The sequence below is a fragment of the Astyanax mexicanus genome, chromosome 5 (genome assembly GCF_023375975.1).
Source record: "Astyanax mexicanus isolate ESR-SI-001 chromosome 5, AstMex3_surface, whole genome shotgun sequence".
Classification (NCBI taxonomy): Eukaryota; Metazoa; Chordata; class Actinopteri; order Characiformes; family Acestrorhamphidae; genus Astyanax; species Astyanax mexicanus.
The window spans coordinates 25,691,986-25,715,709 of NC_064412.1; the positions used below are offsets into that span (position 1 = coordinate 25,691,986).

A 23,724-nucleotide genomic window follows, 5' to 3' on the forward strand; every position below is an offset into this window, starting at 1 on the left:
AGATTTACCCTCATACAGTATAAAAAAAGCTTATTCTTAAATTCTTAAAATAATAGAATTTGTGTTTTGTTAAGCATTGTAAACGTAAGAGTATTTTGCTAATTTTAGAAATAATGATCTTAATCAGTCTTACATTTATGCATACAAATTGTTCCTTATTTTAGGTAATTTGAACTCAAAATAAGCACAAAAAGTAACTGGTTAAGTTCTTCTGATTATTGTGTCCAAATTTAAGCCAAAAAATACGTTTTATTTTTGATTGATTTTATTTTAATCTCACTCATTTCTTTTGTCTGGTGTTTCAATTGCTTATTTTAGGAAACCTTACTGAGAAAATCTGGCATTTTTTGGCTTAATATAAGAAAATACATCTAAATTTATGTGTGTTTTGTCTACTTTTTGCTAATGTTTTGTTCACAGTGTAAATTGTCAGTGTAGTGTCTTCCATGGCTCTCACAAGCTCTCAAAGTAAATGTTTTTTAAAAACCTGTGGATAAACTTTAACAGAGCATTAGAGGCAGGTCTTTTGCTGAAACATTAAATGCATATTATGCAAACTTTAATTGAAAGACTACGTGCTGACCATGCAGGGGCCAATCTTTGGGCCATTTTCCTTTTTTTGTTTTGCTACTAAAACAAAGGTAAAATAAAAGGTAGTTCAGATTCATATGTGCAATTTTAACTTTATACTTTTTATAAATCTGGTAATCTCTTTCACATTAACATTATTCACCATGACAAACACTTGATGCCCAAGCTTTTTTTTAATTTCACTTCATGTGGAATAAAGACCCCAAACAAAACATTTAGTTTAGATGCTATATTTCTCCTAATGATTGGTTGATTGGTAAGTGTACCCATCCCTTGTCAGCTGTCAGTTTTAACCCAGTTTTAACTTTGCACTTCTTGTCCAAACAGTCACAACACTTCAATATGTTCTTGGCAAAGAAATGTGATGGATATTAAATTATTTTAATAATTGATTCACTGCTCACTAGGAGGCACGTGGAGGAAGGATCCTCTTCATAGGATCCTCTTCACAGAGAGAAGCACAGTTATTTCCAGACTTCCAGGAGAAATACACAGGAAGTGTCTGCGTAATCTTTTAATGGAGTATCTGGAGTGCAGAAGAGGCAGATAAGACATGGTAATTTATTTCAGAGCAGTGTTTAACCTGAGCACCTTTTCATTTATTCATTTTCTTTTCGAGGGCTGTGAGCTCTGGAGTGCTCTGACTTCCATATCAGATACATTTCAAATGATAGGGGGCATTACAAGATTAGAAGAGCTCTCTTACAGAATATAGCGGGTGAACCTGCAAGAGCAAATGAAAAATGGATTATGGAAAGATTAATAACTTTGATAGCTGTCTGCAACAAAATAGCTGTAACCGGAAGAATGTGTTAAAAATTGTGAAATATTTATTGAGTAGCACCTACAGGTGTAGGGTGTAGAGCAGAGATGTCCAAACTTTTTTGGTTGGGGGCCAGAAGGAGAAATATATTTGAAGTCACGGGCCACAGACTATAATAAAACAAATAATGAAATATACCACTTTAAATAATACATTTTCCTGATTACTTTCATTTACACACCATGTTACTTGACTTACTATCTTTATCTATCTTTTACAGTGTTGTGTAAACTACGATTCTTCAAATTGATGTTTAATTTCATGATGTTTCTTAATATTATACTCCATAATTACGGCAACTTTTAGACTCTTGCCCTTTTTCTGCGCTAGAAATGCGCACTCTCTCCGCTTTTAGACTCTTTGGCTCGTTTTTCTGCGCTACAACTGCGCACCCTTTCCGCTTTTAGGCTCTTTGGCCCGTTTTTCTGTGCTGCAACTGCGCACCCTCTCCGCTTTTAGACTCTTTAACCCTTTTTTTTGGTGCTACAACTGCGCACCCTCTCAGCTTTTAGACTCTTTGGCCCGCTTTTCTACGCTACAACTGAACACTCTCTCCGCTTTTAGACTCTTTGGCCCGTTTTTTTGTGCTACAACTGAGCACTCTCGCCACTTTTAGACTCTTTGGCCCGTTTTTCTGCGCTACAACTTCACTATCGCCTCTTTTAGACTCTTTGCCTGTTTCTGACACCTAGCGTTCAAACTTTAAATCACATTATAAAAACCTGCTTAACAGCGGGCTAACTTTCATTCTATTTCTAAAATACCTCGCAGGCCGCTCCAGAAAAAGGAAACGGGCCGCAAATGGCCCGCGGGCCGTAGTTTGCACACCCCTGGTGTAGAGCATGTGTAACATGCCAAATGCAACACCCCCAGAAGTTTCAGCATGGGGTTGTAGAGGTTCTTAAAGCAGAACTCTGGTGTAAAATAAACTTTTGGTGTAGTAAAACTTGATAAAATTTACTGAATTGGACACCTCTCTCCCACAGCGTTCCGAGATCCAAGTTTTCATCGTTTTCCATACTCAAAGTAGCTGCACACCTCCTTGCTAGAATCCGGACATTTAAAACGAGGCATTAATAACTTAAAAAGTGCAGAAGAAGCTTATTAAAAATCACTGTTTACATCCCATAACTCTAGCTTGAGCTCCGTGCACTGCACTTACTGAACTGAAACTAACATAAACTGTTTTATTTGTATTCAGGAAAATATTGATTTTAAAATGAAGTTCAGGAAAGAGACAGTTCTATTATTTTATTCATTATATTTTGACATTAGCAGATTTATATTTTCTATTACAATGACAATTATGCTTTTCAGTAATGTTCCTTATTAAACATGAAAGCTTTTTTTATGTAATGCTTGAATAGAAATCCGCAGGATTTAATGGTGTAACGTCTGGCACAAAATGTTTAACAATATGTTTCACCCTTGGTGCCCCAGTGGAAAATTATTGGTCTTTAAAAATGAATGGTTGGGACTGGAATTATGCAATAGGCGTAAAATACTGGGTTCAGGTATGTGATCATAATACAGATGGAAACAGCAGATCTGAGGTGTGGGTGGAGGTGAATGAAGACTGGAATTAGTAAGAAGGTTCTTAAGAAGAATATTTTGGCCTGCAGTTTCCTTCTAGGAATGAGTGGAATGTCTTTTACTGATAAAATCCTACATCAATTTGAACCAGGAACACAAAGTATTTGTGTTTTGTGCCACCACTAAAAATACTAAATGAAATCAAAACAAAAATTTGTGTTAAACTTTCTCCCAAAGTATTTGTAATGTGTAAGTACTTGTAATAGTCAAAATAATAAAAAAAATGCTCTTTTTACACAAAAATGAGTTGTGTGAAATCGGAGAAATAAAAAAAACACTGGGTTAAGGCTCGTCATAGACTATAATTTTCCTTAAAAAAAAAAAAATTACAATGTTTAAAAATGCTGTGTAGTCCAAGACTAGGCTTAATCCCTGTCTGGGAGAAAGTTTTGTAAAGCAGTGTGACGTTACCCTTAGAACTAGAGGGCCTATAAACACTGTATAAAGTATATTTTCCATCATTTATTGGTGAAAAAATGAACCCTTCTCTACCTTCTGCAGTTTGTGTACCAGCATTTTCCACATCTTCTACAGTGTTGAATAATAAACACATGTGAATTGTGTGTGGTGTGAGTGTAGATCATTCTTTTATAGCTGTGTGACTGGGTTGTATTCCAGACTGCCGGTCCGGCCGGACTTCAGTGGATATGATGAATCAATCATTAACTGTCTGTATCGTATCAGAGCTGATAGGCGTGTGGTTAAACTTCAGCGGATGTTCATTTCAGTTCTGTTCAGTGTTGGATTTGATGGATCTGAATCTTTGTGGCTTCTTCAGATCTTCACTCTTCATCAGGTAAAGCCTTGATTCAGTTTAAACGACTTTGAGAGTCACTTGTTACTGTTGTTTATTCTGGTTTTAGTGTTTAAGGAACAGAATCTCAAACAAATCTGAAACGTAAGAAATGCTGATCTATTGCCTTGCTGTTCACACTCTCACTTACAGGCAGTTTAGTGATTAGGGTCTCTATGTTCTAATCCAAGGGAAATGTATAGACAAAGTATATGAAGCATTTAGCATTGCTGTCATTAGCTGCTAACATTGTTTAGGTTTTTAGTTTTTTTTTTATGACACAGGCTATGTTTATTAAGTGCATGTCTGAACATTATTAAGATTGTCTTCATAAACTTGAAATATTTTATATAATTAATACATTCATATTTTAATAATGCTTTTATGTTTTGTATGGAGCCCCTGACATCATGTAAAAAAATGACTTAAGCAAAGATACCTAAAGCATGGCCACAACTTATTAAGGCATAGGAACGAGATCCTAATGCGCTCTAATTATCTTGTTTCCACGCATTAGGTTCTCGCTCCCACACCTTAATAAGTCGTGGCTACGCCTTAGGATATCCTTTTCATGCGTAAATAAGTCATTGCCATGCTTTTTTTTTCTACATGATGTCACCTTAGGGGCTCCATAATTTTGAAGTTGTGAGGCGGCAACATTTCTGTCAAAAAATATATTTTAATATAACTTTATGGATGTGAAATCACATCAATAAATTTTTTTTTTTTGGGAATCTGAAAATTGTAAATCGTTATTTTGGAATGTATTTTTAACAGCAAATCTCTTTGTCCTACACATTTATTTGCTACTCTTTTGTTTCCATGTTTGTCATTGTCTACAAAGAGAGAGATTCAGTTCAGATATTTATATAGAAAACACTTCATACTGAAGTATCACAATAATTAATCTGTCCACCCATTAATGTGTCCTCCCTGCCCAAAAGGCCAGCGTGAATTCCAACACGGTCCAATGGGCATTCCAATGGTCCACCCTGGTTTATACTGATCTGGCACTGGATTAAAAACCAGCATGGTAATATGTGCTAACTGTCTGATCAGCCATAACATTAAAAACACCTGGCTAATTTTATTAGTCCCACTTGTGCTGCCAAAACAACTCTGAGCCGTCAAGGCACGGACTTCACAAGACGTAACCAGCATTACCTTTTATCAGCAATTTCTGCTACAGTAGCATTTTTGAGGGATCAGAACAGATAGGCTGGCCTTTGCTCCCATTATACTGTAAAGCCCTTGGTGACCATGAGCCTGTTACTGGCTCACTGGTTGTCCTTCCTTTAGGCATTTTTGGTAGGTCTTAACCACTGCATACTGGGAACACCCCACAAGAAATACCTGTTGAAGTTCTAACCAAAGTTATCATGTAGTCAAAGAAATGTGGCTTTAGTCAGTCATTCAGATTCCATTTTCCATACTTTTATAACAAATTTTGCGACAAATCAACAAGATGGAGCAGTTAGAGAAGTGTAGATTATCTGCCTACCACCCAAATAATACCTGCTCTGTGGTGGTCCTGTGAGATTCTGACCATAATACCAGAAAAATAAAGCTAGCAAGTAACAGAATTACTGCAAAATGTCTCCTATATGCTCAGTGGAACTGAAAATTGGATAATAGGTAATAGGAGGTAGTCATAATGTTATGTTTGAATTCAAATGTTAGTGGTTGTATGTAACATGTTGTAATGACATCTTTGGGCTACGTTTACTTTGCTTGAGCCATATTGCTCAAATCCAGTTTTTTTGCTCAGATCAGATCTTGACGGTTCACATTCACAAATGTAAGTGACCTGTATCTGTGTGTAATGTGAATTAATCTGTCCCTGAAACGCCTCACATGCGCACACTGATACATGTATAAACGTCGCCTACCAACAACTAAAAACGTCATATTTGAGAGACGACCTTATAAAGGGAAACAGATGTGGAGCATCTTTTGCTGGAGTGGAGAGCAAACAACTGGTCTGAGGTACATGTTCAGGTTGAGGAGGTTAAAAAAGGCCAGGCGGTTTGCTTTTGCTGTTTTTGCAGCTATAGCTCCACAGCTGCACCAAGAGATGTGTGTACTAGAGAGAAGCATGTAGCGCATGCGCAAAAGCAAAAAGATAAATTACATAAATTCCGGGTTCTCTTGATTGTTCACAATTATGCCGTAAGTCCATGAATCAGGTATGTATCCGATTAAGGAACACATATGAAGGTGACTAAGATCTGATTTTAAAAAATCTGATTTGGCACGTTCACACAGCCATGAAAAAATCTGAGACAGATCTGAGCCACATTGAGTCTTGAGACTTCAGCCTGGTATTGTGAGTGTAGCCAAAGTCTTGCAATCTTTACAAGTACTTCACTTTATTAGATACAGTGTTATCAGAGATTGTAACATCCAAGATAATCTGAAGTGACATCTTGCCCCCTTTTGCCTCTCTCACTAGGTATCTCTTTCACTAAGCAGTTGCACATGCGACTGCATGGCAGCCATGTTTCAGAGGGCAGTGTGGGATCATCAGTGACTGAGTCATGGCTTCCCTGGTCAACAAGGCTCACTGGCAGTTCCTGGGCCTGGTGATGGCAGTACTGGCACTTATCCTGACGGCTGCCACAAGCGGAATGAACGACTGGCGAGTATGGTACGTGGAGGACATGTCGGTCTTCAGCGACAGCATGGTCTGGGTGGGTGTTTGGAGAGCCTGCTTCTACAGCCATGTTCATGACACCTTCGAGGTTTGCCAGAGCATCAGCATCACAGACTCTTTCGTACCTCCGGAGATTGCTGCGGCACAGGTGCTGTGCATGATTGCCATTCCCATGGGAATTGCTGCTAACCTGTTAGCAGGATACGCCGTGAGGCACGTGTACTTCAACGTAAACCCCAACCGCATCACATGGGTCTTCTCATTAGCCGGAGCCTTGTACCTCATCACAGCAACATGCTCACTGGTTCCTGTCATTTGGAATACGCATTCAGTGCTGGAAAATCGTACTATAGACTTCCCCCCAGAGTTCTCTCTGCCTGCTGCCCCTCACAGACAGGTGGTGGGCCTGGGCGTTGTAATGGGGTTCGCTTCCTCACTCATGCTCATCGTCAGTGGGCTCCTTTTCTTGGTCTACAGGCAACCAGTTAAAGTCCTGCAGAAACCTAGTTCTGAAGCTGAGGATACAGAGGGACAAAGTAGGGGCAACACAGACGGCAGGACTGATGAGTTTCTTGGTGCAATAGCAGAGACAGGGGAGGAAGGAATTGATAACCCAGTGTTCAAAGCTGAGGAGAAAGCTTAATTTCATCATAACTGCCAATTCTGACACAAAAATGTTGGGAGTGGACATCTACAGTACATCCACATTGATGAGCGCAAAATGATGCAGCATGATGGATTGGTGGCCAGCAATCCTCGCAGAATCTGGGTTTTGGGTTCAAGTCCATACCAGGGTGAAGTTTCCAAGTTCTCTCCCTGTAGACTTGTGGATTTCCTCCCAAATTCCAGAAACATAGAAACATGTCCTGCTGTTTGTATACCTGTGTGCCCAGATATGCATTGCCACTTCTGCAAATCTTGGATCAGTGTGGTCATTTCCAGTTGAGAGTATGCTGTTCATGATTGGCTGCTTCTTCCTCCTGGTGTGTATTGGTTGAGTGATAAGTGTAAAGAATTGTAAATCTGTAAAAATGTACAAATATGTTTGAAATATCAGTCAAATCTAAGTATCTGTTCGTTTACAATCATTGTATCATTGTGCATTTATCTGCTGATACACCAGAAATCTTCCCTTCGTTACTTGTTAAAAGGTTTCATTGTAAAATATAAAACATGATTTATACTGTACATTTCAGAAAAATATTTTTAATGTTCATGTATCAAAGAAAACCATGTAAATTTACTACATCGTTTGAACGTAGCAGCTGTTCTTCACATTGTGTCAGAATTTCAAAATAAATGAACCAATTCACCTTATTATGCGTGATGACAAGTAGGCAGCCCTGTTTGTTTACTTTGTGCTAGAATGTCAGATGCAGCAATATTATCAGCCACATTGATAATAAACATACAGAATAATTAGAAGGGAATTAAAAGGGAAACACAGTAATAAAAAGATGAGAATTTTGCTTGAACAATGCCGTTTTGAACACAGCACGAAAATATCACTGTCTTGAGGAGTTCTATTTAGCTATTTTCTATTTTATCCACCACCTTTCACAGAAGAGGAGCTTGTAAATTAACTAGTTTTTTAGCTAATTAATAAATGTTTAGAGCTTCTCATTATCTTAGTGTTTTATTATATACTCAGAAAAATAATTAAATTGTCTAGTTACTGTACAGTTAATTAATTGGATCAGGCATAATTATGCAATACTTGGTCTGGGCCATGCATAATTATCCAATTCTTGATTTGGACCATGACTAGTTATCCTATTCTTGATCTAGACCATGCATAAATATCCAATTATTGATCTGGACCAGGCATGGCTCTTGAAATCTTGTTCTAGACCAGGCATGGTTATCCAATTCATGATTTAGACCAGAACTTTTAAGTTACTAATTTAAGTCATGGCTCTTTAGTTCTTGATTTGGTCTATGTATCTTCAGTAGTTTATTTAGACCAGGGCTCTTCAACCATGTGACTTTAACCATTATAGGAATCTTCAATTCTTAATATTAACTATGGATTTTCAGTTCTTGATTTGGACCAGGAGTCTTCAATTAGTAGTTGATATGGAAAATGGCTCTTAAAATCTTAATTTGGACCAAGGCACTTTGGGTTCTTGAACCAGAAATCTTCAACATCCAATCTAAAATTGACAGTACATTGTATATGAACTCATTACATTACATATTAATTTAATATTTAGATTTATTATGACTGTTTCCAATCTGATAAATGTCACTCTGATAGATGTTTAGCTCTATGGGCAGATTTTCATGACTATTATAACAGTTTGACCTTCAGTCTGCTTATCTTTCTGCATTCGTCAGCCATCAGGCATCAGTTCAATGTGATGATGACAATAAGGCATGTTGGGTTATTTACATTTATCTTGTCCATAAATGTGACTGATAAGAATCACACGATCTAAGCTCTGATCTACAGTCAGTCCTCACTTATATAAATATGGCCTGGGTTGGAATTTGGCTGTTCTGAAGCTGATCTTTGAACAGGGGGATAAAGTACTTCCTAGCTTAAGCATGTGGCTTTAGTGATCCCTGCTAGGAGTGGAATGAACTTTGTCATTAGCCCACAGCGTGAAACCTCCCCTTTACTGCATTTTACCAGCCTTGCATGCGGCTCTAGTTTGTTGCTTGCTGAAATTTAATCTTGTTAATACTGAATATTAATTCTGACAATTCCCACTGTGAATTACATGATTTTCTGTTGTTATAAAACCACATAAGCCCCCTGATTACATGATAAAGGGAAATTATTTCTTGCTAATTTAATCTGATTTTGTTTTCCATGTTAGCGCTGTGGTGCTTGGGTCCAGTTTGTACTTTTCAGTAGAGGAAGTGTTTGGGACACCAGAAAAAAAATTCTTATTTTATTGCCAGCATGTGATTCCTTAAAATAACTTAATTATTAATTAATAGTTATTAGAGCAGGAATTTATTACCAAGGTATTGATAATGACATTGTCAGGGTCAGTTTAATTACACTTGTAAGTTAATGTAGATTTCCAAATGATACTGATGTTAGTCAGATATCTTTAGGTGTGTAAAAAACTAAGACCTAAAAGATGTCCTGTTTATTAGATAACGTTACTGCAGTACTAGACAATTTTACTGGTTTTATTATCTACTCAGACGCATCCATTTCTCTGCTTGTGACAGAAGGCTGAGGCTGAGATTAATGAAGATATTGAAGTGCATAATCGCTCACTGATTAGCATACAAAGCCAATTCAATTTAAACACTATTTTTTTTGCAACAGGTGTGTTAGAAAATGTTCACATAAAAATTTGTATGCATACTTTTGCAGAAAAATGATCAAAGCTTCTCAATAACCTTTTGAGGCCCAGACTTTAGCTTGGTGTGTATTTTTAATTATCCCTAGCTATTTGGGATTAGTAGGATGTAACAAGTATTAAAATTATTTATTTAGCCCATTTTCTCCCCAATTTATAAGGCTAATTACCCAACCCACTTAGTGATGCTCCAATATTAGGAGGGTGAAGACTAGCACATGCCTCCTCTGATACATGTAAAGTAAGCCACCGCCTCTTTTTAAACTGCTGATGCAGCATTGCCGAGTAGCCAGCGCATTCGGAGGAAAGCGCAGCGACTTGGTCCCCATACATCAGCTCACAAACGCCTTGTTATGAGCGACATTATCCTTTGGGATGGGGAGAGAGCACCATCTACCCACCCAGAGAGAGCAAGGCCAATTGTGCACTCTCAGGGCTCCGGTAACCCATACCTGTCAAGTCTCCCGTTTTGGCCGGGAAACTACCGTATTTTACCCCTCTTTCCCGCCGTCCTCCCGTATTAGTATTTTCCCGTAAATTTCCCGTATTATATTAAAATTAAAATATATATATTATTGAGGTGACAGGGCACTGACCGCTCTGTGTCTCTTAACCAATCGTGGAGCCAGTTGGCTAATCATGTAAACTGATGAGATTTTTCTGATAGCTGCTTAAAAATACTCGTCTCCGAAATAAAACACACAGATTAAACCTTTTAAAATAAAAAAATACAGCTTGTGACTGAGTTTAACTAGAAATGTGGAGAGGACCGAAATTAACTGAACTGATCAGGGGTGGAGTGATCAAAAGGAAGAAGTATTAATTAAAAATTATTAATTGTGTAGGCCCCTTAGGACTAATTTTCACTGATGGAATATATCTGGTCCATGTCCTTTTAGTAAAAGCTCATAATACTATTTTTAGGTCACCTACAGTCATTTTGCAGAATTTGTGCACCCTTTGTTCAATTTTAAATCTATTAAATAAATTAAAATATATATATAATATAAAAGAGTGCATTTATGGCAAAAAAAGACATGAAATCTTAACTTTTTTAATACCTAGAAAAGGATTTTTAATTTGGCTGAGAATAACATATGTAGGAATGTCCACAACATTTCAGATTCTGATAATCTAATTGTAGTGTGTAAGTGGTTCACAGGTGGTTATTTTAGATTTTTTGTAAACCTATCTTAAAATGGAAGGGATACTGAACCTTCGTTGGGCTGGTGGGACGGCTTTAAGCGGACAGAGGAAAATATCCCTTATTTTTAAATCTAAAACTTGACAGGTATGCGGTAACCGATGGCAAACTACATGACCAGGATTCAAACCAGCGATCTTCTGATTTTTGTCCTCATATGGGGACAGTAGTTTATTTTAGCATTTAAAAATGAGATTTGGGATAATCATATATAATTATACTTTTATTATACTTTGGGATTGCATTTGGGATCAGAGGGACCCAATTAGTCCAAAACTATATTTTTACTTACTACAGTAAGTAAATAAACTAGATTCAAACATAAAATTTTAAATGTTTATCTGACTCATGTTTCTGTGTGGACGGGCTGTAGAAAAGTTTGACTGGGATTCCTTCCATCTTGTTTTTAATCAATTGAGTGTAATGTTGTCATGTGACCAATAGATGGTCTGGGCAGTGTTTTTTATACAAGGGGCTTAACGTTTTAAAAGTAAAAGTAAGTATAACGGTACAGAGAGAAAGAAATTCAATGTGTCATGTGAATTATAATAAACAAACATTTCTCTACAAATGTTGATGTGACGTGTATCTGTGCCCAGCTGAGCTCTGTATATGTGTAATCATTTACAGGCACATTTACTAGTTTACTACCACCATCTTTTCTGATACACACTCACTCACGCACACACCATATTTATATCATATAGCTTATGATAAGACAGAAGTGTGGCTAAGGGTAAAGACTGATATAGTTCAGCATGACCACACAGCCCATGGAATAGTCACCGATAACTGACTCTAACAGGCTCGATGGAGAATGCAAGAATTCAGACCGAGTTTTTTCTGGTATCCCTGTTACCACAGCAACCCACACAAATCTGATCTGATCACTTACAAATAAGGATTTTCACACCTGTAGTGCGTTTCTCTGGTTCAAATTAGTTGATGGGTTCTTTTATTTGGAGTGTTTTCCCTCTTGGATTGGTTTATTTTCACACAGAGACAAACCTAAACGTACCGAAATGTGCCCCAACAAACCATGCAAGCGCATTGTCTCCACTAAATATAGCAAGAAAGCACTGTGTTCCAGACAAGCACTCATAATAGTGCAGTGTGAAGCTGCTTAGGATGAAGCAAAAGAAGAAACAGCGTTTGTTCATAGCTGTAGTAATTATAGTATTAATAGAGTTAAACTGCACCTGAAAAGCTATTTAGCTTAAACAACAGGTGTAGATTTGGTAGTTGGGTCAGTTCAAGATCAGATCACATTCTCACCACAAGAGTTCATTTTAAACCAGACTAAGGCCCAGACTAAGGTGAAATCCTCCTGCTAAAAATTGGGACGTTCCTTCAAGCACCCAATACGTCATCAGGAGCGCTAAAGTTTAGTAACCTGGCTGCTGGTTAAGGGTATTGTATGTCTTTAGAAAGGGAGGAGATGGTGCTGAAATTCATTGTTATTGTCCATTTCTTAATTCCTCTGTGATGGGAAATTAGCTTTGACCAGCTTATAATTTTTCCGCTCTCCCTTAAATGCTGCAGCCCCTGCCGTCTGTTGCACCATTTAAGGTGGATCTGGAAAGTTAGATAGCTACTGAGACTACTAGCAATCTTTTCTATGCTTGTTATAAAGAATTCGACTATAAAACATTGAAACTACACATTAAACTATGGTAATATAGGACTAATCGTCACTTTTAGCAAGCACTTTTAGGAAAATACTTCCATTTGTGTGTTTCTTTGGACGCTTGTTCCTTCTTGTTCCTTCTAACCAGTGATTCTCATTCCTCCTTAAAATTCTGTTTAGAGTACTAACTTCCTCCCTATACCCTAAACTTAACCATTAAGAGTCCAGTTTAGGGTTGGAAGTTTTAGGCTAGTGATAGGGTTAGGTTTTAGGATAATTATTGGGTATTATTAATTTTAGTTTTAAAGTTAGTATTAGGATTATATCCAATTGAGAGTCATTTACTGTACCTATTTAATAGATATTTAATTTAAAGTTCTACAGGGCCATCTATAATGCGCCGTCTAAATAAAGTGATACCAATCTTTTTGAGCTTTTGTGAGCTTACTTACTGACAGTGAGTTGCTGAGTGAGCACAATACACTGGTCTTTTTGTTAGTTTTATTAGAATGAGATTGGCTCTATGTGGGAGAGGAATGGTATGGCTGTTTGGTGAGGGGTTATGAAAAGAAGTGGTTATGAAATCAAGTTTAATGAAATTAAATTAAGGGAGTTTTCACTGTTTGGTTGTGGTACACATGTTGGTATTTTCAGTGGCCTGGAGTGCTAGTCTGCACAAGATGCTACTCTAGAACCAAACAGAACATGTATCTTGTATTTAATGTAATTTTGTACATTTTTTTACAGTTTTCTTTGATGTGTGTGTGTGTGTGTGTGTGTGTGTTTGCACCATGTCCACAGTGCTGCCTGGTTCAGCTGAATATTTTATTTAAGTGTTTAACACACAATTTACTTAAAGTTGTTTTTTTTTTGTGGGGGCTCCGTGGGGTCCAGCTGACTAAAGTGCTGCCACTATGATCAGGAAATTGCTGGTCATGTACTGTAGTTTGCCATCAGCTGCCAGAGCCCTGAGAGATGACAATTGGCCTTGCTCTTTCTGAGTTGGTAGATGGGGCTTTCTCCCCACATCACTCCTAGGGTGATGTCAGGCATCTGTGAGCTGATGTATTAGAACCCTTAAATAGAATTTTTTATTACTAGAATAAGTAATAATTTTATGTAAACTCTTACCACAGTGCCTTAGCCTTTATTCCTAGTAGTATATCATCATTTATCTATAATAATCTAATAATCTATCTATAATAATCAATCTTTTTCTATAATAATTTCTACATACATCAATGCTCTGGATTTTCTACAGTAGTGTAGCTCACAATTTTTTTCAATGTCTACTACACTAGTGATGGTGATAAATTATCAATCCATGGTTAGCAAACCTTTCTGAAGCTCAGTGATTACCTGTTTAGCAGAAAAAAAGCCAGCTCACCCGTTTCCAGGGCTGCATAACACTGTTTGCGTGCTGTTGTCTATACCTGGCAACCTTGAGTGTGGAAATGGGACTAGGGAAAGGCAGTGGGCAGCCAGTGCTTAAACTCAGTATGTTTCCTTAATATCTGATAATATCCTGATCATGTATTGGTTTTACTGTTATTACATGGTTATCAGTTTTTATCTGAAAAAAAACATGGTGTCTCAACAGCTAAATATAATTTCAGATGTTAAAGTATTTAGTGAGTCCGCTCTTTGTCTTTACTACATCTGTTTCCTTTGTTCATGTCTGTTATTTTAATAAGAGCTTTTTGCTCAGCACTGCCTCCTTTTAGACACACGGTGCTGAGTCGTCTTCTCACAGTGGAACAATGTTTATAAATAGCAGAAATCAGAATAATAGAAACTTAGAAATATACATTAAAAACAAAAATTTTAAAAATGTTTTTAGTAAAAACAAAGGGTGGTTTGCAGAGTATGGTTTTTGTATATCTTTTTCTCAAAAATAGTGATCTATGTATGTTTCAATCATTGCAGAACTTTATGTAACAACCTTGTGTAACCCCCCTCCCCCCAAAATGCAATTTTTCCCTTTACTCAGTGGAAGGAAATGTTAGAGTGTGTGGTGATAATATACCACTCTACACACACTACTGACACGGAAACTGAGATCATCCACAAAATACTGCCAAGATTTCTGACGTACTCTTTCACCTTCAGAGACAGGTTCTCTCAATAACACAGGATATCTCTCCTCTGAGCCTCATCTCCAAGTGTTTTACTGCAGGAAATTCTGAGAGATGCACTGGGGAATATCATCAGCGTAGTCAAACAACAACGGATACAATAGATAGGAAGCTATTATATACTAAGAGCAGACTGAGGCCTGGGCGATATGGCAAAATCTGTTATGATATACAGCTCTGGAAAAAAAAGAAATTCTAAATCAATTTATGATATCTATACGTATATATCTGAGTAAAATGAACATTGTTGTTTTATTCTATAAACTACAGACATTTGTCCCAAATTCCAAATAACAATATTGTCATTAAGAGCATTTATTTGCAGAAAATGAGAAATGGCTGAAATAACAAAAAAAAGATGTAGAGCTTTCAGACCTCAAATAATGCAAATAAAACAAGAACATATTCATAAAGTTTTAATAGTTCTGAAATCAATATTTGGTGGAATAATCCTGGTTTTATATAATAGTTTTCATGCATCTTGGCATGTTCCCCTTCACCCCTGGTGCACAAATTCAAGCGGTTTAGCTTGGTTTGATGGCTTGTGATCATCCATCTTTCTCTTGATTATATTCCAGAGGTTTTTAATTTGGTAAAATCAAAGACACTCAGCATTTTTAAGTGCTTTCTTATTTTTTTCCAGAGCTATATTTATTAATTTCGGTCAATGCTCTACAATTACTTAATAATGCACTGATAGAGCTGAGTAATATGGTACAAATAGTATATCACAATATTTAAATACATTTTAACTATAAATAATATGTATCATATTTTGACACACAAAACGTGGGAGGTTTGAGACCTTCCATAAACTTAAACCCTATAGAGAATGAATTTGACCTGTTAAAGAGGTGACTGACAAAAAAACAAACACAGACAACATGCACCAGAAGTCCTTGAACCTGCTATTCAAGGGGCTCAGAGTGGTCCTGGGAGCTAGGGGCTGCCACTATGATCAGGAAATCACTGGTTCGAATCCGGTTCATGTACCTTGCCATCAGCTGTCAGAGCCCCGAGAGAGCACAATTGGCCTTGCTCTTTCTGGGTGGGAAGATGGCACTCTTTCCCCACATCACTCCAAAGGGTGATGTCGCTCAGCACAGGATGTCTGTGAGCTAATGTATCAGAACCTTGTTCTGTGCTGTGATGCTACTCGATAAAGCTGCATCAGCAGCAGTTTAAAAAGAGGCAGTGGCTGACTTCACACGTATGGAAGGAGGCATGTGCTAGTCTTCACCCTCCTGATGTTGGGGCATCACTAGTAATAGGTGGGTTGGATACTTGGCCTTATATATTGGAAAGAAAATGGAACCAAAATAAAAAATAAAATAAAACAACAAATCTGCTATTCAGATGTGCTATTCATGTACAGTAGAGTGATTCTTATTAAATTTTTGCTGCATGTGACCCAATTAAAATTTAAAGAAAGATGCAACCAAACTGATTAGGAGATCCTTCATCTTGCAGCAAAATAATCATTGGCAAAAAGTGGAGGGTTTTAGACCTTCCCTAAACTTAGAAAAAGCATTTTACCTGCTAAAGATGTGACTGAAAATAGCCTCCATGGTACATAGCAAAAGTCAGGGGGCATGTTACTAATTCCTGTCCCATGACATTTGGCATATGAGTGTTCACCCAAAACAAGCATTTGATTAAGGAATTATAATCCATATATCTGTAAAGTTACATGCTATAAATGCCAACCCAGGATACACAGACTGTCTGGGTCTTTATTTATTTTGTAAGCAGTTACCAAATACCTTCAGTCCTTAAAAACAAAGCCCAATAGACACTCTCTTCTGTCTGTTGCCAGACAGACCTATTTTTATCTCAGTGGACCACAGACCCCACCTCCAATTAAAACAATGTTTAGCAAACTCCGGTCTCCAGTAGGTATGCGGTTTGACGACAGCAGAAGTTTTCTTTTCATTAGTATGTTGGCACGGAGGGGCATCTCGTAGTTTTGAATACTTTGAGACTCCAGGATGCAACCAATTCCTGCCATTGTCCAGCTGTGAGAAATTCTTGCTCTTCAAAGCATCCTCTTCATTGTGCAGTGCGGGAAATCCAGGTACATCCTCTTTCAGGCAGGTTTATCACAGACCGAGCTGTTTGAATGTCTTAATGACCAAATGAACCACTCGACCCTGAATTTGTTGTCTATTTTGTTATCTGTTTTCACAAACAGGGTTTAAAAACAATATGTCAAGTGTTTCATTTGAGTGCATGTAAGTGCTCAGTAATGGGAAAAAAGTGTATTTCTTCTGTTGAAAGTTGAACCAAATGTGGTATCAACGGCTTATGAGTGTTCATAGCTTTGGATTGAGATGCGCAAAGAATATACACAGTTGTGACGTTAAGGTTGTCCCATGCTTTTTAGCCTTATATATACACAAACTGAAAATTGAAATCTTGAGAAAAAGAACGTTGATATTGTCGTTGTTGTTTTCAGATTGATAACACTGACATTCCTCATGTCATGAAACTGGAACCTGTAACATGGCCCATATCTTTTGCCATATCCCATGGAAAAATAAAAAAAATGCTTAACTTATCTGCAGGATACAGTCCCCTCCAAAAGTATTGGCACAGTGAGGCTTTTATTTCTGCTGTAGACTGAAAACATTTTGGTTTGACAATAAAGATGAATGTAAAAAAAAAAAAGGAATCTGATACAAATTTCAGAAAATCTGAACCCACACAGTTTTCTTGTGAGCAAAAGTATAGGAACATGAGACTGTCAGATGTGGTTTGTTGCCAAGGTCTGTCCTGATACATTGGTTATTAAAACAATAAATAGCACTAAATGTATACACTCAGTTTCAGATTTGGGTTTTGCCAGTGCGTATAGTGCATTTATAGTTAGAGAAGTAAACAACATAAAAAAACTAGAGAGCTGCCTTTGGGTAAACAAACAAGCAGAGCCATTGCACAATGATTGGCCATAGCCACTAAAACCATTTGGAATGTCCTGAAGACGAAAGTCATCACTGGTGTACTACGTAACAGGTGTCGAACAGGTAGAGCAAGGAAAACCACAGCAGTTGATGACAGAAACATTGTCAGTGCAGTAAAGAAAGACTCTAAAACAGTGGTTAGTGGCATCAGAAACAACCTCCAGAGAGCAGGAGTGAAGGTATCACAATCTAATATTCACAGAAGAATTCATGAACAAAAGTACAGAGGCTTCACCAGAAGTTGAAAACAACTATTAACAAGAACAATAGGAAAGCTTGGCTGGAATTTGCCAAGAAGAACAGAGACACGCCTGTGGACTGATTATGGACTGATGAGACAAAGATTCAATTTTACCAATGTGATGGAAAGGCTAAAGTTTGGAGAAAAATAGGTAATCTGCTTATAATTGATTATAAACATACAAGTTAAACTTTGAAGCACAGTGGAGGTAATTAACCAGCTTGGGTATGTATGGCTTCTTCTGCGACAGGCTACAAAAAACATTTGTCTATTAATTAAAAGAACCATGCAACCAAACTGATTTCAGTGGCAAGAAGTAGAAGGTTTTAAAACGTAAACCCTACTGAGAATGCATTTTCCCTGCTGAAGAGGTGACTGTAGAAAGTAACCCCAAAAACAAACACACAAAAAAAACAAGACAAATGTGTGGGTTCAGATAAAAAGTGATATCTTTTTAAACTGTGCAAGAGATCCAAATGTGAATACCTGGAAATAAAGATGAAATTAAATAATTATTTTTTCATCCAACTGTAAACAATCACACCCTTATTGGTCTGTGTCACAAAGTAATTTAAAGTAATTCCTCCTAATCTCCCCATGGAACCACAGAGTTTGACATTAGATACTGTAAGACCAAGACTGTAGATTAGTTTACTCTAACATGCGAGTGATTCTGCTCTGCCCACTTTTTTACACACTGTATAAGCCCTGAATTGAGTGCCAGGTCTTGTGTCTCAAAACAAAATTTTACATATGAGGAATAGCAAAAAATCACAGCTTTTAAATTCATATTTAAAACATATGAAGCAGTAGGCCTGGACAATATTGGTAATATGTATATAGCTTATAGGTTTGTGTTTGACAGAGATGTCATGTTTTTATTTTGCTACATGCAAATAAAAGTGAGCATTGATTTATTATACAGTTTTTTTTTTGTGAGAGGAGGCTTTAAAGACTTAAATAAAAATGTCAGTAGTGTACAGATTTCTATTGCAAGGATTCTTAGCAGTTTTTCTGAGGCCTTCAAAGTTTTTATATCGATATCAAAATTACATCGTATCGACCGAAATTAAGGAATATATCGTGATATAAATTTTGCCCATATCGTCCAGCACTATGAAGAAGTATGTTTCAGAGTTTTTAAGGTTTATTATTATTTGTTTATTATTTTATTCCATGTTCTCCTTAATTTGGAAGACCAATCACCCAACCAACTGATTAGGACTCCACCCATCACCAGTAATGCCACCAACACTAGGTGGGGAAAGAGTAGCACATGCCTTCTCTAATACATGTGAAGCCAGACCCCGCCTCTTTTCAGACTGCCAGTGATGCAGCATCCCTGGGTAGCCAGTGCACTCAGAGGAAAGCACAGCTCTCCAGCTCTAAAGCATCAGATAACAGTATCCTGTGCTGACCAACATCATGATTTGTGATTTGGAGAGAGAGCGCCATCTACCAACCCCAGAGAGAGCAAGGTCCAATTGCTCTCTCTCTGACTCTGGCTGCTTGTGTTTTTTCTTACAATTAATATATATTATATATGACATTAATATGATATCATACAGTGTTTTCTACAGTATAGACACACCCGAGAAATGCAGCCTTAGGACAGAAATCTGCACTGGTGTTGAAGATTTGCATTTTATGACTGTAGTGTTTCCCAGCATGACAAGGCGCTTCACATAAACCACCATGAAACCACAACTCGGCAATTGGCAATGCAGACCAGATAGAAAACAATTCAAATCTATACTCAGCAGTACACTCTTAGGGTGTTCTCACATTAGTTTAGCTAAATTTCCTGAACCGATCAGTGATTTGGGGCAGATCAATGTCATTAACCTTTCTGGGCATATTCTGTAATTTTGATGAATTTAGCCCTCTTTTAAATTTAAGCTGTAAATAAAGAGAAGGGCTTTACTCACCCAAATAAATGGATTTCAGTAGAGACATATTAAAAATAATTTATTTTTTTATTTTGTTTAGTTAAGCGACAGGTTTTGTGTGTGCATGTCTGTGTTGAAAGCCAGTCAGCTGTGAATATTGGGTTGTTTTTTCCAAAGTAAAGAGTCAGGTTCATGTTCAGGTAAAAGAATAAAGTAAAAATCATGTGATTTTAGTAGGGATAAAATTCATTGTCTTTTAGCTAATTATTACACAAAACAGCAGAAGCTGAGGAAAAAGGAACTCCAGACCGGCTGAGCCGAGCCAAGTCAGAGCCAGAGATTCTCTGGCCAAGCCTCCAGCCTGAGACGCTGCTCCAGCCCTGACTGACTAAGGACTCCAGCTGCTGCAATAGAGCTAGGGTTATATGAACGGAAAATTTTAATACAATTTGAAAAAAGGCTGTAAATACTTTTTGTGACCCACTGTGTGTTTCTTTGTTATAGATAAACAATACTTCAGTAATATGCATCTAGCATGATTTAATGTCTACAGTCAGACTGTTTTCTATGGAGGCAAATGAAGTTGTTTCAGACTCAAGTCGGTGAAGAGTTCACACTTACCGATTCTGCCCAATTGGGTAAAAAATATTATTTTTAGCGACTGAAGTCAGATTTGATTTTGAGGCTAAAAGTCTCAGACCATCGTACACTACAATTCTCTCCAGCTGCAACATAATCTGCAGACTAGAGCTAATTATAGACTCACCACAACTGGAAAACATGGTTAAAATTAGGCTAAAAGTTGTGTAGTGTAACTCCAGCTTGTGCTGTAAACCTGTAAACCTCCAGAATATGAACTGCTCTTAAGGTCGACACCTAGAGAAATACGATATCATGCATTTTTTTCTGACAATCGCCAGATATCGATAAACAGACGATCGTTCTTTCCATCTCTTATATACATTGAGTTTGAACATATTTCCGTATTTTTTCATGACTTAGTTGTGCTATTGTGTCTCAACTCAAAATATAGGGAGGTAGTAGGACACTAGGTCCCGGACAAGGTGTTGCCTGGGCTGCTGAAAGAGACTGGAGTCGGCAGCCATTGAAGCTGTGACAGGATGTTGGCTAAAAGCTCACTGAGATAAAATACAATTAATATAACAAAAGTTTAGTGATTGATAAAAATGGGTGATGGTGGCCTGTCCAGGGTGTATACTACCTTCTGCCCAAAGCCGGCTGGAATAGACCTCCCCCCCCAACGTCCCGCGACCCTGATAGATAAAGCAGGTATTGACAATGGATGAATGGAAAAATGGGTGAACATGTTTTACATTTTTGGGCCTTGGATCAAAGCAAAATCATGTTATATCCCACTAATGGGTTCCCTCTGTGCGTTTCCACCATTTTTAAAATGAAGACACCCTAGCTTGTAACAATGTCTAAAAGTTGGTTTAACTCATTTTCATATGTGTGCCTCTGGACTGGCAGAAATGCTTATTTTGTGGCACTTCTTTTAAAAATGCGTCTTATTCCTGGTTCCTAGTCAAATCAAAAAGTCAAAAAGAAAACAACCCTGTAGGTCTAAGAGCATGCAAACAGTAGCTTGTGCATTGTTTATGAGATTTCATGTTTTCATTTATCAGCTGCTTTCACATGTTTGTTTACAGGCCATTGCATTAGGATGCTGCTGTTAATGATGTGCTGAAATCCCATTTCCCCTTTCTCTGTAAATACATCATGTTCTCCTCCCACTGGTGGGCAAAAAATGCTGCAATCTGCTGCAAAGTCTAAACTGTGCTCAATTTCACGATAACGCAGCGGTTCCGTTTTTCTGATCATTATCCATCACAGGAAGTCATAAGGCACACTCCCTTTTATCTGGCGTCTTCTAGTCTGAGAAACACTTGTCTCAGCTGGAGTTTTCCCCCGTATCCAAATACCTAATTAACTAAATATATACATTTGCTCTGTTCAATCATTCACCTCAGAACTACTGAACATGCAAGATGGTGCACGGATATTACAGTCACATCTGAACTGCACTTACAGACGAGAACACACCTAATGGTCTTACAATGATTAAAGGGCTTGGTAAAGAAAAAAAAGCCCCTTAAACCAGTAACTGAATACTGTCCACCCCCAACAAGCCCTCATCTATTAATTGAATGACAAGTCTCCTAAATTTGTGTTGTTTTCAGCTTAATGGGCCAGATGCTGTCCTGTAGCCCCTCCTTTTTTTAGAAGTACTGCATGTTCTTCTTACGAAGTGTGCCACCCTTCCCCTGTGCATCAATTAACTTTCTTTGATGTAACCATAAAAGAGCCATTTCCGGCTGTGCAGTGACACAACAAATTCAAATTAACCTGACACTGTGCAGATATTTTACTAACTAAACTAATGCAACATCATGAACCCAATTAATAACATAGGACAAAATGATTAATCTTGTATCCAACCTTTGGGGTTACACACGCATCCCCCTATACTCTAGTCTCCATCTAACTTTTTACTACCTACATGACACTGGTAACCTCCTCCGCCTAACAGCTCTGTTGCTGTGGCCGTTTATGATCCGATCAGCAACATTTAACCCAAACATGAAGACCCGGCTGCTAACAGCTATGTTGATGTGGTCATTTAACACAAACACAAATCACATAATAACCTTCCCTTCAGATAGTGAAGTTTCAAATTCTAAACTATCTATGGTAGGCTCTTTAGCAAAATAGTTCTCTATGGCTTTATCTATATCTATGGTAGTTATCTAACTACTGTAATTAGCTTAGCTAACTACTCATTACTTAGCTAGCTAAATACAAGTGTATGTTATTTTGAAAAAAATAGCCAAATGCACCAAGTTTAGTAGTTAGCTAAGCTAACTACTAAATAAGAATATTGGTAGGCTATTTAGCCAAAAAGTTACCTTAGCTAAATGTAGCGTTACCGCAGTCAGCTATCTACTGTAACTAATTAGCTTAGCTAACTACTAAATAAGTATATTGGTAGGTTATTTAGCAAAATAGTTAGCGTAGCTAACAGCTATGTTGATGTGGTCATTTATGATCCAATCACCAACATTTAACCCAAACAGGAATCACATAACCTTCCCTTCACGGATAACGTTACTGAAGGTTCAAATTCTAACATCTATCTATGATATATCTGTGAAATAAATTAATCAGTAATTTAGCAAAGTAGTTATCTAACTACTGTAATTAGTTTAGCTAACAACTTACTAGCTAAGCTACATTTGATTGTTATTTTGAAAAATAGCTAAATGTTAGTTAGCTAAGTACTGTAATTAGCTTAGCTAACTACTTAATAAGAATATTGGTAGGATATTTAGCAAAATAGTAGGCTTAGCTAAATGTACTACAGTTAGATAACTACTGAAATTAATTAGTTATCTTACCTAACAAGTAAGATACATTTAGTGAAGTAGTTTGCTAAATATTTTGCTAAATAGCCTATCAATATGCTTGGCTTAAGTTACAACTTTCTTCAGCTTTACTCATTTTGTTCAGTCCTGTCGTTTTGTGCTACACCTGTGTCTTGTTTTGTATAATTTGCTCATTCCTGCCTCCTAGTGTTTCCCCACCAATCCATGTTCTGTGTTCTCTTGTCTGTGTTTAGACCTAATTGTCCTTTCCTGTTGTCCCTATTTGCCTTGTTCTTCCATTTTTCTTTTTTGCTTATGTTATAACCAATAGTCAATAGTCAAATAGATCATTTTTTTAAACTTTCTCTTCCTGTGGTGTCTGCATTTGGGTCCACCCACTTTTTCCACCCTAAAAACCTGACAGTATGTACAGTATGTGTGACAAAATAACAAGCATGCAAATACTAAATAAGTGTTTGGACCAATTCACTGCTCAAGTAACTACTTGAACT

The 23,724-nt window shown here is 37.3% G+C and overlaps 2 protein-coding genes across 2 annotated transcripts in view; one reads left to right on the top strand and one right to left on the bottom strand.

Annotated features, from left to right (window-relative positions):
• The window catches only part of lurap1 (leucine rich adaptor protein 1), a 230,770-nt gene that overhangs the window by 60,821 nt on the left and 146,225 nt on the right, over positions 1 to 23,724 (bottom strand). The window lies entirely within an intron of this gene.
• Positions 3,703 to 7,770, top strand: cldn34a (claudin 34a). Its single transcript, XM_007248297.3, has 2 exons — positions 3,703 to 3,803; positions 6,253 to 7,770. Exon 2 carries the CDS (start codon positions 6,338 to 6,340, stop codon positions 7,094 to 7,096), a length of 759 nt encoding a protein of 252 aa, XP_007248359.3. The 5' UTR covers positions 3,703 to 3,803; positions 6,253 to 6,337; the 3' UTR covers positions 7,097 to 7,770.

Bases quoted from the DNA above. Each gene is read 5' to 3' on its own strand.
- cldn34a (XM_007248297.3), top strand. From the start codon at position 6,338: ATGGCTTCCCTGGTCAACAAGGCTCACTGGCAGTTCCTGGGCCTGGTG.